General features: G+C 46.5%; 1 protein-coding gene across 5 annotated transcripts in view; it reads right to left on the bottom strand.

The window, feature by feature from the left end:
- Positions 1-18,033, bottom strand: part of NCOA1 (nuclear receptor coactivator 1) — a 193,297-nt gene that overhangs the window by 42,141 nt on the left and 133,123 nt on the right. For all 5 annotated transcript variants that reach the window (XM_061990185.1, XM_061990187.1, XM_061990186.1 and 2 more), the window contains one exon: positions 1,010-1,104. In XM_061990185.1, the coding sequence (XP_061846169.1) occupies positions 1,010-1,104 (95 nt within the window). The remainder of the gene's footprint in view (positions 1-1,009; positions 1,105-18,033) is intronic.

The following is an 18,033-nucleotide window of genomic DNA, read 5'->3' as shown; positions in this document are numbered from 1 at the left end:
TTATATTTCTCTCTCCTCTGTCCAGTTGAGGAGGAGTGATAGAAGCACTTGGTGGGCAGCTGGCACCCAGCCAGGGTTAAAGCACCACAACAGGTCTTGAAAAGCAAGCAGGGCAGTGCAGAAGAGCTCCCCACAGCCTCTGAGTATCATTTCGCGATGCAGAAGAGGCCAAAAATGTGGATGGGGAGAGGAATCCTGAAACCCAGGTTGGGTTTTTGTCTCAAAAATGACACCACTTTTCACCTCCCAGCTATTGGGCTCCCAACAGGAACCGCAGAGTAAATCATTAGACTGTGTCATGTCAGCAATTACGCTCTTAGACTTAATTAAATGAATCAGATGAGGATGTTGCTTCCTTTTGCTCTCAGAATGTGTAATTTTATCAGGTGGTTTCAGTGCAAGAAGGCGGTGCTGGCCGTTCCCAGGGAGGAACCACCCAGCCTTGACCCAGCCCTAACCCCAACCACCCCCTGTGAAATTACGAGCTGAATGATTTAGGATTTGAAGTTTGTTTCTGAGGCCTGCTATATAATAACAGTCATATAATAACCTCCTCCACACAAGACAGTCCCGTCAGGTCCAACTCTGACTTTCTTCCTGAAACAGTTATTTGTGATTTACTGATATCAACCAACATGCAGAGTGCCCTCCTCATCCTCCCTGTTTTCCAGAGGACAGAAAGATTCAAATCTGTTGCAAACCATCCATCCACACTACCTAACCCACCTCCAAATGAGGCTGAGGGCTCAGTTTAATCCCCACTTAGAAGAAACTCAATATTTCAATATTAGGAAGCTAACCAGAACAGCTTTGACTTAAACAAGTTCCAAGCTTAGTTACAACGCACTTTCAAAAGGATTTGCTGAAGCAAAGGACTAAAATCAGTTTAGGCTTAGGACATGGTTGGGCTTAGAGTATCCTAACTATGTCCCCGTTGCCTTCGTTCTCTGCATTTTACTTTTGTGGTGCGCTGCTTTGGCAGCATCAGTCGCAACATTTTAGCACCTACCTCCAGAAGAAGAGGTCCCAGAGACTCCTTCTCAATTACTCCTTGGCTGCTGGATGAGATGTCGGACTTCTGGACTTCATCATCAGCTGTTTTCTCTGCAGCAAAGGAAATTAGATGTTTCAGCCAAAAGAAGCGTCATTTTACTACTGAATTATGACCAATAATAAACAAAATATTGACTGCTTGTCGTACAGGTGATGAATGATGTGTACCAAAGGACTCCAGCATTTTCATTTCATCTCTCAGCCCCATGAAGATATGTCATTTCTAATTATTTATTATTATAAAACGAAGGAACTAATTAGATCCCATTCTACTGTTAGCAGGAAGGAAAAACCCATCTTAATGAGAAGTCTGCAGAAAGAGGCATCCAAAGTCAACGTTTTGAAAAGGAAACGGTATATCCAGTTCAGCACAAGCTGCAGTATTTCATCTGGAACTTTCCAGGCAACACTTGAAGAAATAACTGCCGGGAGGAATTCACGTAGAACAGGCTGTGCCAAAGGAAACCTGATGGAGAAAAATAAAGCAGCTCCTACCACTGATGTGCAGGGAGCACCGTGGATGCTGGACAGCTGGGAGTCAGTGTGGCTGGGAGGAGAGCATCTGACGTGGAGTGGGTGATGCTGCTGGAGGAGTCCAGCCTGCCAGAAACTCACACTGTATTGCTGAATCATCCCTTTGGGAAAAAACAAAACAACCTACCCCAAACACCTAGAGAGGAGGGGTTGTTATTTCTCTTTCACTCCCCTGAAAGGTGCTAGCCACATCGCACAGCCACCCTGAGGGATCCAGGAGAAATCCAGCAGTGAAAGGCGGGTGGCAAGTGGGATGTGATAAAGCCAGTGATCACGGGTGAGTGAGCCACCATGATGCTGGTAGTCAGGGCTGTTCTGTTTTGCTCCTCCATATCCATGACTGTGTTTCCTCCGGGAAAGCTGAGAGGTTCTCTCAGCCTCTCTGGATGCAATTTGGGAATGATGGGAATCCCCATCTTGCAGGACATAATTGTGAATAAACCCTAATCTCTGGGAGCAACTCGGGAGGCTGTTAGTGTGAGCCCTGGCCAGGCAGGAAGGGCTGCAGCAAGTCTGATGAGGAGTGACTGAGGGAACTAGGGTTTTTTTTAGTTTGGAGAAGAGGAGGCTGGGGGGACACATGATCACTCTCTGCAACTACCTGACAGGAAGTTGTAGTGAGGTGAGAGTTGGTCTCTTATCTCTAGTAATGACTGAGAGGACTCCCTGCACATCCTGTTTCAAGGAAGAATCACAGTTTATCTCACTTGAACAACCTCTGAGAAGCGACACCTTCCTCCCACCCAGCTCTGCTGCATGTTGAAATCAAGGAGACGCATCTTACTGAGGAAGACACCCAAATCACAGGATCACACAGAATCCTAGGATGGTGGGGGTCGGAAGGGCTCTCCAGAGCTCTTCCAGTTCCATCCACTGCTAAAGCAGGTTCCCCTCGATCAGGAGGCTAAGGAACACGCCCCTCATCCCAGCACTGGCCACCACACAACAAAGACTGGCCCCATCCTTTCCACACCTGCCCTTTTGATATGCGTCGATGAAGTCCCCTCTCAGCCTTGTTTTCTTCAGGCTGAACAGCCCCAGGTCCCACAGGCTTTCCTCCTCACAGAGATGTTCCAATCCCCTCAGCATCTTGCTAGTCCCCCAGCTCTCAGTCAGGATTTGTTCTATCTGTTGTTTAAAAGATGTATGAGGCAAAAAAAAAAAAATCTACATCTGTAATTTCCCAAATGAGGAGCTTTGATTCTTAGTTAATTAAAATCAGAAGGAACAGACTCAGTGCACCCACAGATCAAGAATGTGGCAGAAAACTGTGCCTTTAATTAGTGCCTGCAACCAGGTTTATCAATCCAGTAAACTCAACAGGAAAAAAACCTAACCTGCCATAAAAATAAACTCGGGGGCTGAAGATGGGCACCAAGGGCAACTTCCAGTGGAGAAGGAAAAAATTGGTTTAAAAAGGCCACAAGAGGAGAAAAAGACAATGATCTTGATGCTGGAAAGCAGCAGGTAAAGGAAATCTAGAGCATAGAAATGGAAACACTTTTGAGTTTTTAAACAGTACTCAAGGCACAAGACATGTCTAGCACTATCTATCAGGTTAGGGCATGTTTGGGGAAAGCCTCTGAGCATCACCAGCTGCTGCTAGTGGTGGTGGCCTGGCCATCCCAGGAGATCAATAAGTGGAGGAAGATACAAACTCAACCGAGAGATTAAGTCAGTTTCCAAGGAAGACCATTGTACACAGCGGACAGGGCAGAGGCTTGGAGCACAATGGCTTCTTTGGAGATATCCTAAATCAAAATTCAAGCTGTGGAAGCTGAGATTTGCCCAATGCTCCCCTATTTATTGTCAGCATATTAACAAGGAGACAGATGCAGAAAACTCTAGCCCAGAGTCCTCCCTTCTTCACTTCCACAAATACCAGATTCCTCTAAAACACTGTATGGAAATCAGCAGCTCTTAGGTTGTGTAACTTTTTATTCTAGTAGGAGGAAGGAAATTATCTGATCTATGAATTTAAAAAGCTGTGGAAAAATACAATCTGTGAGATTCAGAGCTTGAAAATACCAGTGCAAGAAATAGAAAAGCAGATCTTGGCTTTCAGAGCTCAGCACAGCTCTTTCAGAGCCCTGTGCTCGCCTGCTTTACCAAGCCAATCTCCATTGTTTTTGAATGACCATGGAGCACAGGTGAGGACTGTGAGGATGGCCAGTGTCATTCCAGGCTTCACAAAGGCCAGTCAGTCTCACTTGGAAAGGTGATGGAACAGCTCATCCCGGATGCCATCTCTAAACACATGAAGGAAAAGATGGTTATCAGGGGGAGTCTACATGGATTTACCAAGGGGAAATCCTGCTTGACCGAGGAGGCGAGGGAGGAAAATCCTGCTTGACCAACTGGATAGCCTTCTCTGATGGCATGATTGGCTGGCTAGATGAGAGGAAAGCAGTGGATGTCATCCACCTAGACATCAGCAAGACCTTTGACACTGTCTGCCATAACATCCTCATCAAAAAGTTCAGGCAGTGTGGCTTGGATGAATGGACAGTGAGGTGGATCGAGAGCTGGCTGAATGACAGAGCCCAGAGGGTGGTGATGGCACCGAGTCCAATCACAGGCCTGTAGTCAGTGGAGTTCCCCAGGGGATGGTTCTAGGACCAGTCTTGTTCAACATCTTCATCAACGACCTGGATGAGGGAACAGAGTGACCCTCAGCAAGTTCCCTGATGGCACCAAACTGGGAGGACTGGCTGATTCACCAGAGACTGTGCTGCCATTCAGCCAGGTCTGGACAGGCTGAGAGTGGGGCAGAGAGGAACCTCCTGAGGTTCAGCAAGGGCAAGTGCAGAATCCTGCACCTGGGGAGGAACAAGCCCCTGCACCAGGACAGGCTGGGGGTGACCTGCTGGAGAGCAGCTCTGCAGAGAGAGACCTGGGAGTGCTGGTGGGCAGCAAATGAACATGAGCAGCAATGTGCCCTCGTGGGCAAGAAGGCCAGTGACATCCTGGGGGGCATGAAAAAGAGTGTGGGCAGCAAGTCAAGGGAGCTTCTCCTCTTCCTCCGCTCTGTCCTGCTGAGGCCTCACCTGGAGTCCTGTGTCCAGTTCTGGGCTCAAGAGAGACAGGGAACTGCTGGAGAGAGGCCAGTGCAGGGCTACCAAGATGCTGAGAGAATCACCAGTTGGTGATTCTGTGATTTGCACCATCCATCACAATGGTCTGTGAGTGAAGAGACTTAGAGTGCTCCTGAAATGTGTGCAACAACACAGGAGGGAGTGCCAGGAGACCAAGGTGAGATCCATCTCACGAAGTGTAGGACGGAGATGTTCCCACATGAGCTACACACCTCACGCTCCCCTTACAGCCAAAGCAGAGACAAAGACATTTTTAGAGAAGATTTGCCTGATCAATTTTAAATTCTTATTTTAAGATAGAGTCTCACTGGGTTTGTATCGAAGTTGGTGATTTCAAAGAAGCCTTTAAACCATATGAAAAAGACACAACAACCATAGGAAACCAACCATAGGAAAAGACACAACAAGCTGCTGTCTAATATTAACACAGAAGCTTGACTTACTCTTCCAGTTACCTGAAAAACAGCTTAACAGTGATGTTTCAAAACCAAGACAGCATCCCACAATATTTCAGTGCAATTTGCCACACAGAGCTGATGGTAGTTCACATCAGCAAAAGGGATACAGCCACCTCCACCACACTGGAGTCAGGAATTTCATTAGGTCTTTTAATAGACTTTTTCTTATTTTTTTAAACACATATCTACCCAGGAACAGGCACAACCAAGTGCCTCAGGACTATAAAATGCAAATAAATTAAGTCTTCTTTTAACTCATTTCATTATAAATTACAAAGAATATATTCCAGTGATGCCCTCATCCTAACCATCTTTTTAGACTTGATGATCTTAAATGTCCTTTCCATCCAAAATGGTTATATGATTCTGTGCAGTCCACTGAATGGCAACCTGTGACGTCCTTTCAAGTGAGGACCTGAGGGAGGATAGATATGTACTTCCCTTTCATGAGCCTAAGTCACAACTCTGCATTCACACTCCCATTTTTCATCTGAAGAAACCTGATGCATAACCACACACACTTCTTCAGCTTGCGCTGGTGTGGATTAAAAAGTTCGACATGTTCTGAGTCAAGATGCTGTTACACAATCATAGCATCCTCGAATGGTGAGGGTTGTCAGAGCACTGCTGAGTTCATCCAGACCAACAACCTGCCAAAGCAGGTTTCCCTCAATCAGGGGGCACGGGAACATGTCCAGGCAAGTTTTGAAACCTCCCGAGAAGGAGCCTTCACACTCTCCCCGGGCAGCCTGGGCCAGGGCTCCCTCACCTCAACACCAAGCAAGTTTCTCCTCCTGTGCCACTGGCACTTGCTGGGTTCCAGCTTGTGCCCGTTATCCCTTGTCCTGGCATTGGCCACCACACAACGAACACTGGCCCCATCCTCTCCACACCCACCCTTTAGGGATTTCTTAGCATCAGTGAGGGACTCCTCCTCAGCCTTCTTGTCTCCAGGCTGAACAGCCCCAGGTCCTGCAGCTTTTCCTCCTCACAGAGATGTTCCAGTCCCATCAGCATCTTGGTAGCCCTGCACTGGCCTCTCTCCAGCAGTTCCCCGTCTCTCTGGAACTGGGCAGCCCAGAACTGGGACATGCCATATGAATGCGCTCAACCCCAAAGGCATCAGGTTTAGCTTCAAACAATGCTGCTTTCACACATCATGGTGGTTCACCAGCTGGTAGCTCCCTCCTGAAGGACTCCAGATGGAGTGCAAGAGCACATCTGTCCATGCCCCAAGGCAAAGGGCATCGTGCTCCAGTAGTGTACGACAACGTTAGACTAAAACCAAGACACTGGTCCTTGTTCTGACCAGCAAACATCAGTCTCTTTGGCAAAGTTTATGTTGGAAATTCTATTTTTCTGTTTCTGATAAAATCCTTGTTCAAAGCAAAGAGAGCAGAGCAAAGCGTGCTGCCACTACAACAGAAGGAAAGGGGTATTTCTTTCTGTCTTCACACCTTTTAGAGTTAAACATTAATGGTGTCGAGATGTTTTAAATAAAAAAGGCTGGTTGTCTGAACAATGTCAGGAAAAATTATACGGTGCTGAGTGAATGCAAAATTAATGAGTGCTGAATGCTGACAGGAGAGAACAGGCAGAAGGAGCTGAGACTTTTTTATAGTCAATGTTGAAGCAGGTAGAACATCTCCATCTTGCTGGGGGAAGGAATAAAGGGAGAAGAAAAAAAACCCACCTTTTATCTCAAATCCAAAAAAATTTAATTTGCTCAAAAACTGTGTCAACTCTGCACAGCCAAATCGGCAGAGATGAGAAAGGGCCACAAGTAGCTGCCCTCCACACTTTAATTCAGCCCTGGTACAGCCTTCACTCTCCTCCTGCAGGCTTAATATACATTGCTGTGCCATTTTAATGATCCAACTTGATTCATTTTGCAAAGAATTAGCCTGTCTTTTCTCCAGACACAGCATTTTGAAGGCCTGGTACGTCACATGCTAAAGTCCATGAGAAGTTACTATTAAAAATTCACTCATGTCAATCGTTGAACCAGCTTTATGCTCAAGTTGCACAGGCAAATATGTGAGCTGCAGCGGGAAAGAGATGCAGACAATGCAGAGCTCGAGCGTGGTGAAGGGGGAGCTGAGGGAGCAGCACTTCCCCCCCACTCCTCCAAACCCCACTTCCTCGTGCCTCCCATCTGTCTCTCCTCGGCTGCAAAGGGAGAGCTGTCAATCTGAGCTAGTGAGGAGATCAATTTGCTTTTCCTGCTACACCAAAGGGATCTATTGGAGGTAAAGGCAGATTTTGTGGTGTAAAAAGACTGAGAGGTGGCTGGAACGCTGATGTGTATGTGAGTGTGGTCCGTAGGTGCAAGTGCAGCTACAGGCCACGAGATGCCCCTGGGTAATATGGAGTGGACAGGAGCAAGTCATGTGGTATGGGAAGCCACCCAGGGAAGATGAGACTTGTGGTATGGGAAGCTACCTAAAGAAGATGGAGCCTCCTGGTATGGGAAGCCACCCAGAGGAGACAGATCAAGCAACACAAGTGAAGACTGCTTTTTGTCACTCTACACAGAGCCTATTCAGGAGAACCTCAACTCCAAAAGGAACTTCCAGTACCACCATTACCTGCAGAACTGTGGGTGCAGCACCAGATGCTGGATGTTTGCAGTGGGTGCATGAATGTACAGCTCCCTGTCCTGAAGCAGGTGGGTGCCCGGGAGAGTTCAGAGCAAGGCTGAATATACAAACACCTGACAGGAGGTGGTAGTGAAGTGGGGTTTGGTTTATTCTTCCCAGTAATGAATGACAGGACAAGAGGAAATGGCCTCAAGTTGCCCCAGGGGAGGTTTAGATTGTAGCTGAGGAAGAACTTTTTCCCTGAGAGGGTTGTCAGCCCCTGCCCCAGGCTGCCCAGGGAGCTGGTGGAGTCCCCATCCCTGGAGCTATTGCAAAGCCGTGTAGCTGAGGTGCTGAGGGACATGGGTTAGTGATGGGCTTGGCAGCATGAGAGGTGAAGGGTCTGACTCGAGGATCTTAAAGGTCTTTTCCAATCAAAACAATTCTGTGATTCTATGATTTAAATATCTATTCTCTGTTTTCTTCCCAGGAAATCCCAGAGAGACTCATGCAACTGGGTTCTGCAAACTAGGGCCAGGATGCAGCTATTTGTCAACTACTTTTTGAAGAACCATAATAATTATTCCAAACTTTAGGACGGTCCAAACTATATCCTGCTCCCGTAAGAAACTACTCACACACGTAATTCACTGCAGCTGCACCAAACCCAGGGTGAACATCAGCCTGAGGAACCCGACTTTGGCTTTCATCAATCCCACTCATCGTAACACGATTTAAAGGGTCGTTAGCTGAGACTGGAGGTCCAATGAGTTAATGAAAACCTGTCATGAAAGAGGATCTTCCTGAACAGAATTGCCAGAAGGATCATTGAGGAATATCACTTTATACGACCCAAATGTTGTAATTGGCTCTCTGCGAGAGCTCTTGACATTGTCTCTCTATGTTGGCTCTGCTGAAGTTTGAAGTACCCCCAAACACCCCACATTGAAATCATGGGGCTCTGGAGACACTGGGCACAGGGGAATACAGAGGCCTCAGAGGGAAGGAGACAGCTCCTGCATCTCTCACCCTCATATCCCAGTGAGTTTGTTTGCTTTGCCCAACCATACTGCTTGGCATAACAAAAGCTATTTTCTCCCTGTACAAATCTCCCTTCATTTCCTCTGACCACAGAAGTGTTAGGAGGATTAAAGTCTCTAAAAGTTTGTTCAGGAGAAAATCTGAAATGGAAACAGAAGGACTTGCATGGCTGACTCTAAGCTTGGGTTTGGTTTGGTTTTGGATTTTTTTTTTCCCGTAAAAAAGAGTTTTATTGTGCTACTTCTTGCTTCTTAGGCATGGTAATGCTTGCACTGCTGGGTGCTCTGAGGAGTCAATAGTTGACTGGGGTGACTTTCCCTCTGAACCCCCTCTATTTAACAGGAGACTTGATGAGATGGTCCCATCATGGCTGCTTGAAGAGAGGTGGGACAGATGCCCATTGTCTTGCTCCTGCACTCAAAGAGCTGCCAGCTCACAGGATGAATGAACCTCTTTCTGATCATCAACTAAACAAACCAAGGTCCAGAGCAGAGAGAGGACAAGCTCAGAGGAGGCAAATTCACTGGGGCTATTATCCTGGGAGAAGAAGAATCTTAAAATACGTTTGCCCATTTCTATGAACTGGTAAGGTGGGCCAGCAAAAGTGTTTTCAAAGAAAGGGTTGGGTTTTTTTTCCTCCTTTCTTCCTGCTGCTTGTAAAAATGAGATGGAATCAAGGAGAAAAAGAGAAAAGAGGGTAAAAAAAAAGCTAATCTGGCATAGCAGAAGGCAAGAGGAGGAGTGATTCCTACAGGTGGTTTATGACTCTCTGCATGATCCACATGCCTGTTACATCCTATCAGGTCCTCTTCTAACGGTGAGGTGCTAAAGGATTTATTAGTTCTTGACAGTGTGAGATGTTTAAAAGCTTGAGGATGTAATAACCAAATGTTCACTTGTTAAAATAAAGGCACCGTTTGGAGCGGTCTGTGCAATTCTTAGCAGCTTCCCCTTCCCCTTGCTCTATATTTAAGCTGCCAGCTAGATTAAAACTGTCAGAGCAGGGATGAGAATTTTATTGACATGCTTTGTAGGTGGTACAGCTCCATAAAATAAACATATACAGAGGATGCTCCCTGGCGTTGCTGCACAGGCAGAGATTTTTATAGTATTGACCTGGGGGAGTTTGTATCTGAAATCAATCCCTGATATAAAACAGATTCCAGAGGATATGGAGAGACAGCCTTCACAAACGTCTGTGGAGAGCGTGGGCAGGGCTGCAATCCGTTTAACATTTCACATGGAAACCAAACTGCGCAGAACAGGAGGGTGTGAAAATCCCCAAACCTGCTCCAACAAAATCTTCACCCCTTATGTGTGAGCCACAATTAATTCCTCTGATAACAGGCAAGTTTTCATCCCCTGCAGGGAGCAGGATGGGGCGTTGAGCAGGGGACCCATACAGATGCTCAGGAAGCAAAGCGAGGACCCTTGCCCCGGCTTTACCGCTGCTCTGGTCAAAGATCCATCTCTCAAAGTATTTTTCAAAGTCAAAGTGTTCAGATTTACAGAGATGAAGGCTAGCAGAGATCACTAGATTGGCCAGTCCGACCTCCTGAATATCACAGAGACATCAAATTTCACCCAATTCCACCACCACAAACTCTGAACTTCTATTTGGCCAAAACCTGACGCAACCCACTGCTTCCCTTGGCAGCTGGTTCCCAGAGCAATCACCCTCCCAGTTGTAGCTCTGGGCCCGAGTCCTAATTTGTTTTTGTCTGGCCTGGACTTTGAGTCATTCTCTGTTATGTTGGATTTTAAAACTTCTTTAGTAGCCAGCATTTTCCATTCTTGTTAGTGTTTATAGTGTCATCACCATGTCCCCACTCTTTTTTTTCTCCCCCAGGATACACTCAACAGAGCCCTTCAACCTTCCAAGCTCCAAGACATTTTCTCCAACCCCTGGCTCATTTCTGTGGCTTTCCTCCTCTTTGTCTACTCTGGATTTTGCAATCTCCTTCCAGGACAGATACCATGTCTGAGCTTCAGTTTTGTCCCACCAACTCCACACACACATAACATCACCAAAGAAAAGCCCGTCTCGCTTTTCATCACATCCCATGGACTGCCTTCACTTCCAGGATCTCCAGATCTTCTTGGAAAGCACCATTTCACAGTATACCATCCATTCAGCAGTCCTGTAAGTCCATGCTACATTGGTCTAGCATTGGTCTACATAATTTTGTGTGTCCTTCCATAATCATGAAGATGTTGAGTAGCATCAAGATCTAGCAAAAATTCCTAAAAAGCTCCATGAAACTAAATTTTGAGCATAAAGATGTCAGGGGAGGTCACCAGTGGTGTTCCTCTGGCTCCTGAGGTAAGGCAGTCATGCAGAGAGAAAATGCACACCTTGAGGGTGGGCTGACCTGCTCACATGAAAGAGAACAAAAAGGTAGAAAAAATACCTAATTGTTCTGCTGAACTGTGCTGTTTTCTCCCACTTTCTACCACTCGGAAGTCACACACTCATCAAACAAGAACACAGGCTTTGGCTAAAAGCTAAGGATGGCTTAATAGAAGTGACAAGAGTAGACAACCATTACCTCCAGCATACTAGGGATGGTACCAGCAACAACCTAACACTACTGGTAAGATCTTGTAAGGAAAAGCATGACAGTCTGGGACAACTCACTCGAGAAAAATGAAGTTCAGCTGGAAGAAGTCCAGAAAAGAGCTGTTGGGTTGATTAAAGGAAAGGCATAGCTGACACCAAGATCCTAGGAGAGTTCGGGTTGTTGAACAAGTCAAGTGAAGTTAGAGAACAACAGTTTCATAAAAATATATTAGGGAAGGGTGGTAATTACCAAACAGAAGAATAAATCAAATTAAAGGGCAAAGCTGGTACAGAAGTGATCCAAAACTCATTTCCACCAAAACCAAGTAGGTGGTTTCATCCTCTTCAGGATTTCAGGATTCCTAGAAGGATGAAGTTAAACAGTTAAAAGTATTGTATCTGTTTATACTGTTTACCTTGGACCAGCCTCATACTTGAGGGCATTCAGTGGGCACCTACATAAGCCAAGGAGGAATTCCCCCTTCCTGCTGATCTGACCTCCAGGGTTTGTTTCTCTGTAGCCCTCTAACATATGGGGAAAAATTGGCTGCTGAGGTGGGACGAAAACAGTGTGCATCCCTCCCTCTAGCAGCATGAGTAACTCCATCAGAGTTAATTTAACCACCAGATTTGGGATGAAGAAAGAGTTTTCCTCCCCCAGCACCTGGAAACACCCTGCAACAGCACTTCTGGCCAAGAAGGTCCTTACTGAGCTCAGGGACAGAGGTAGGAGAACCCAGAGTCTACAAAACACAACTCTAAGGCAAAAGTAAAGATCCCCTTTTCTGACCTCCCTTGAAGCAAACAAAATCAGTATAACTCCAATAAAGTCAATGCATTTAAAGAGGAGACCACAGCACCAGACTGACAGTTGTAGCCTGAAGAGATTCCAATCTCATTTTAGATTTGACACAAACCTTAATGTGGTTTTCATTAATTAATTTTAAAAAATCCTTTAATGAATGTAAACCCCTTAAAGCAGTTTTCATTTACTCCATTTCCAGGAGACATTTCCACTCACATTGCTTCTCAGATGCCACTTTGCTGCTGCTTTTGTTCTTCAGTCAAACCTCAAATGTTACACCTAAACTTCTGTTTATAATACATGGTTGACCATGAGAGTTGGGATGCTCTGAGCTCAGGCTGTTTCTTGAGCCTTCACTTTAAAAATCTTCCAAGTTATGAGGTTTCCATCTCTCAGATCACAAAATTCCCAAATGCTGGGATTGGCAGGGCCCTGCAGAGCTCATCCAGCCCAACCACCTGCTAAAGCACATTCCCCTCCATCAGGGGGCACAGGAACGTGTCCAGGCGGGTTTGGAAACTTCCCAAGAAGGAGCCTCCACACCCTCCCTGGGCAGCCTGGGCCAGGGCTCCCTCACCTCAACTCCAAACAAGTTTCTCCTCCCGTGCCAGTGGCACTTGCTGGGTTCCAGCTTGTGCCTGTTACCCCTTGTCCTGGCACTGGCCACCACACAACGAACACTGGCCTCATTCTCCTGACATACACCCTTCAAGTAATTACAAGTGTTGATGAGGTCCCCTCTCAGCCTTCTCTTCACCAGGCTAAACATCCCCAGATCCCACAGCTTTTCCTCCTCAGAGAGCATCTTGGTAGCACTGCACTGACTTCTCTCCAGCAATTCCCTGTCTCTCTTGAACTAGGGAGTCATCTCTTTTCTGACTAGGCAAAACTCTACAACTTTTTTCTTACACTGCATGAAAGTGTCCTCTTGTGGGACCACTGAAGGACCTCTGTGTTTACCCAGCACAAAGAACTACCAAAAAGTACACTTGAATTCTCTGAATCTAATAGTTTATCTTCATTTCTGCCTGCAAAGCAGCAGTGACAGTGTGCTCCCAACCTGCCTGGGCCAGCTCTCCAGGCCACAGAGGAAGCTCAGACGTGATGAGATCTGATGTGGAAATGTAGCAAGACATGCCTGGGGTCCAGAGTGCCCCCTGATCTCTCCCTTGGCTCTCTTGATGGTGACTGGTACTTGGTAGAGCAGTCACTGGCTTCTGTTTTCAGCATGCTCCATCCCCATGGCCAACCTGGGCACCACATCTAGGAGACTGTCACATCCTGTGTCCAGTTTTGGGATCCCAGTGTAAGACAAACTGGAGCACATTCAGTGCAGGCCACCAAGATGGCCAGGGCTGGAGCACTGATCCCGAGACCAGAGGCTGAGGGAAGGGGTTTCCTCAGCCTTGAGAAGAGGGGGCTTTGTGGCACCTGCCAGCAGCCTGGCCATGCCCACAAGAGGTTATGGAGGTGATGGAGTAAGGTTCTTCACAGCGATGCATGGTGAGAAGCAATGGGTGCAAGTGAAGCGAGAGATGTTCAGGTGGGATAGGAGGAAAACCTTGTTCACTGTGAAGCCAGTTGAGTGTTGGAGCAGACTGTCCAGGGCATTTCTGCTTCTCTGTCCTTGGAGGCGTCTGAATACCAACCAGGTAAGACCCTCAGCAACCTGGGCTGATCCCAGAGCTGACTTTACTTTGTGATCATTTGCCAAATAACACTATCAGAAAAGGGAATAAGCTTTATGGAAATGAGATGGTCGCAGCTGGACAGATTGCCGGTGCCCAGGTAAAATGTTAGACTTCTCCAAGAGGATACTGGATTCCAACACAGGGAGAGGGAAGAGTTGAAGTGAAACAGCATGCAAAAACATGAAATGCAAAAAATAATGCAAACATAAACAAGGCAGAGCAGACATCATGCAGAAAGCACTTTCCCCTTGTGGCACAGAGGTAGCAGCTCCAAGAACCTGAGCAGTTTAATCAGAAACTGGAAATACTGCCCGTGATTCAATGCATGTCAAGAAAGATGCATTCAAATTGGTGTTGGTGAAAGAAGGACATGTAGACAATTTAGGAGGATCCTAAACAGGAAAAAAAATACCCTGAAGAATTTAATTACATTATCCTGGCAAAACAAAGCCAAGCAAGGGGGCAAGTCCCAAAGGCTCCTTCCACTCCTGCACTGGAGATGTCCATCTCCTTTGCAGACTCAGTAACATAGACTCAAGCCATATATTTCCTTAAAGCTTATGAAAGTCCCTGTGGATCTCTGACCATAAGTGCTGTGGACACACACACTGTGGACTGAGGATAATGTGGGAGGCTGGACCTGGGCAGAAGAAACCAGCTGAAAGGCTTTAATTGCTCTGCACTGGGTTCCTCTGCTTTGGGATAAAGCTCACCAAGGGCGCCTCAGCTCTGCGATTCGCTTCCACATACTGCACGCAATTACTCGCTTTGTGGTTTTATGGGAGTAATTATATGATCTTTAATAATGTACCACATCACTTGTCTGCCAGGACAAGAAGGGGCTCTTAACTCAGTGCCTTAGGACAAAGTCTCCTCCTCTCGTCCTCCCAAAACCTTATGCCACCATCACAGGCTGTGGGAGAAGCCTCTTCCCCACCACTAAACACAAAGTCAAGGCTTTTTTTCTCTCTTTTTAAAGCTCACCACGTGTTGGTATTCTCAAGCTCAAACAGAAACACAGTATTCATTTTGAAAAGTCTTCCATACATCCCACTGAGGACCCAGGACCTCACTGTGTTAGAAGCTGTACATATATATCACAAAATAAATCCAGGGCCAAATCCAAGCATATGACAAGACAGCAGGGAAACTTAATTAAAGGAAAGTCACTGACAGCCCACTGATTGTATGCAACAGAGCAGACAAAATCAATAATTATTTCATGCACTTCATTTAATGAACCTACTGTATTTACCAAAAAGGAAAATTATTTCCTCAAGTAAGGAAGTGGTCTTAAATTAAGAGTCCCCTTCTTTTTGGGTTGCTGTGTCGTAGGGAACAAAGAAGCACAAACTTCCCTGAAAGAGTCCATCTTATTATGACCATGCTTCAGGAAAAAAACAAAGCTATCAGGAGGACACAACTGCTCCATGGCTTTGTTGGACCCAAAAGAGCGCACCTCCATGCAGCAGAAGAACAAGTTGTGGAGAGAACAGAAGAGACAGAAATGTTCTTATATCTGAAATCCCTGAAAATTATTAAAGACTCAAGAAGTACCCTTCTCTCTCTCCATGCCCAAAGCAATTCAACTTCAAAAATGAAGGTCATCTTTGCAGGTTAACACAGTAACGTTTGGAAAAAAGCTGATTCTTTGCCTAGTGCCCTTTTCAAACATACTGAAATCAGGTCACTATTCTGTAGCATTATTGCAGAATAAAACTGCATTAAGAAAGATCTAGATTTTTTTATCTTTTACGCTTATAAGAGTACATTCAGCAGCTCCACCACAGAAAAGCCAGGCTACACTGGGGCTGAAGGTGTCACACAACGGGTCATATGCCCCTCTGTCAACAGAAGAAGCCTTGCAGTGCAAAGGCAAGAGCTGACTCGGAGCCCTTCATAAGACAAGTAATATAAATCAAAGCAAACTCGGAATAAATCCTTTCTTTTGGCAACTACAGAGGAAATCTGGGGCTTTTGGACCTTGCAGGACCAGAAAGTCATGAGCATCAAACTGCTGAGTCTTGCAGAAGCTGAACATACGGCAGCACAGCGTGAGCCACTGCCGGCAGGTGGCCATGGGAAGGATGGAGGAAGGAGAGCCCTTGGCCACGGTGGTGGTGAAGTCACTTGTGATGCCTTAGGAGAGGTTTCAAGGCCTGTTTGAGTTTGCAATGAAAAGCGCAATCCTATTTGATTCATTCTGTTAAGGTGCTGCGTTTATACTCCTGCTCTAGAAGGCGACTAATGGAGAAGGCTTTTGGGAAAAGACGTGGTGTCTTCAGCTTTTCTGTTTTTCTGTTGTCTCCAGTGCCAGGACAAGGGGTAATGGGTGAAAGCTGGAACACAAAAAGTTCCACTTAAACACAAGGAGAAACTCCTTTGTTGATTACGTGAAGGAGCCCTGGCTCAGGCTGCCCAGGGAGGGTGTGGAGGCTCCTTCTCGGGAGGTTTCCAAACCCGCCTGGACACATTCCTGTGCCCCCTGATGGAGAGGAACCTGCCTGAGCAGAGGGTTGGGCTGGATGAGCTCTGCAGGGCCCTGCCAACCCCCACCATTCAGTGATTCTGTGATTCAATGAAAAGGAAATACTTTTCTGGAGCCAAAGTGCCACTGCAGAGTCTGGTGTGACAGGCACATTGGAAGCCAAGCCTGTGCTTCTCCTCGGTGCAGGGGTGACCCTCACCTTTATAGGGTAGGCATCAAGTATTACATCATTTTACAGAAAAGGAACAAAACAAGTGTGATCTGTGCATCAACACAGCTTTTCCAATACCTCTGCCCATTTTTGTACTCTTCTGTATGACCAAGACACATTATTTTTACATTTGCAGCTATACATCAGTTGTCTTCCCAGTGGTAATGAAGCCTTCTCCCTTCCTATAGCCTGACTCCATCACAGCTCCACCACACTGCCCTGATGGTTTCTTCCAAAAGCCTTCATGTCACCTCTGCCTACCTTACAAGCCAGAGACACACCTCGAGCAGTGAAGCTGTCCAGCTTGCCTCCATCCCTGGGGTTTTGACTGCCGCTGCACTGCTCTGAATTCAAATGACTAGCTCAGCTCCATGTGATGGATGGACACCAAGTCTGTCTCACAGCAACGCCCCACAGCAGAGGACCCACCCCAGGAGAACACCTATGGCATTCCTGTTCTGGACATGAGGCCAATTCGAAAGCAAAAGGAAGGCAGGTCCACATGGATGGACTTCTGCTCCATGAAGCCCAGGCAGGATGCTCCAGAGAGATCTTCTTACTGAACTCCACACCTCTCAGGAGACATTGGTGGCCTTTTCACCTCCTTCCCCAGCAAGCAACTGCATGCAGGCACAGTTCAGGGCTCCAACACTCAAATCAAACTTGAAAAAAAACTTTTGTGGGATGGACAAAGGCTGAAAAATTCACTGTCTACCCTCTTCCTCCGCTGTGTTTATTGCTGTCCTGGCAGATGAATTTCAGGTTGCTGCCACAGCCGCAAACCGCTTGTTCTGCCAACTGTACATTACTAACATTGGAAGGTGTCCAGACCTAGGAATCTTTTCTAAAAGCATTTGCTTCATACTTTAAATAGCAGCCCAGCAGGCAGGGGGATGGGAGGGAGGGCTCAGCCCCTGCGTGCAATCCATCTGCAAGATTCTGCCATCTCCTCCACCCCTAAAGCCAAGGATGTCCCGTGGCGGAGGTTCAGGAGTAGGGGAAAGATGATGGGATGTGACCTCCAAACCCTTCAGGGCTGCAGCAGGGAGGATGTCCCCGGGACGTCCCTGCTCCCACCAGGCTGCCACCTGCCTCTTTCCAATCTCCCCAGCTCCACGCCTGGCATGTTTTCCAAATTGAATTAATAATAAGACATTGGTTGGGGTATTTTTTTTAATCACTGAAATCTGCTCTGCTACAAGGTTTAGCATCGTTTTCCCTGGTGCTTACTGGTTTTGCCTGTGATTGGGCTGAACAACATCATTTGCTGGGATTTCTGTGATTTGCTGGGTTGTCCTGAGCATGCTGTAACACGACACTGCAAAGTCCAAACTCCTCAGCTCCTCTCTTACATGAAATCATGGCTCCAGGTGGGTATCCTAACAGAGCATTAGAAGAAGCATGGCCTCGCACAGCAGGATATGTTACCATTCCCAACACTTTAGCAACAAAGACATATCTTTGGTAGTTAGCAAATATTAATCAGCTTTATGGCTGAGAAATAGAGAGAAGGAGGAA

The sequence above is a fragment of the Colius striatus genome, chromosome 2 (assembly GCF_028858725.1).
Source record: "Colius striatus isolate bColStr4 chromosome 2, bColStr4.1.hap1, whole genome shotgun sequence".
Classification (NCBI taxonomy): Eukaryota; Metazoa; Chordata; class Aves; order Coliiformes; family Coliidae; genus Colius; species Colius striatus.
Note: the sequence above shows the minus strand (reverse complement) of the source record. Positions and strands in the feature narration are given on the sequence as shown.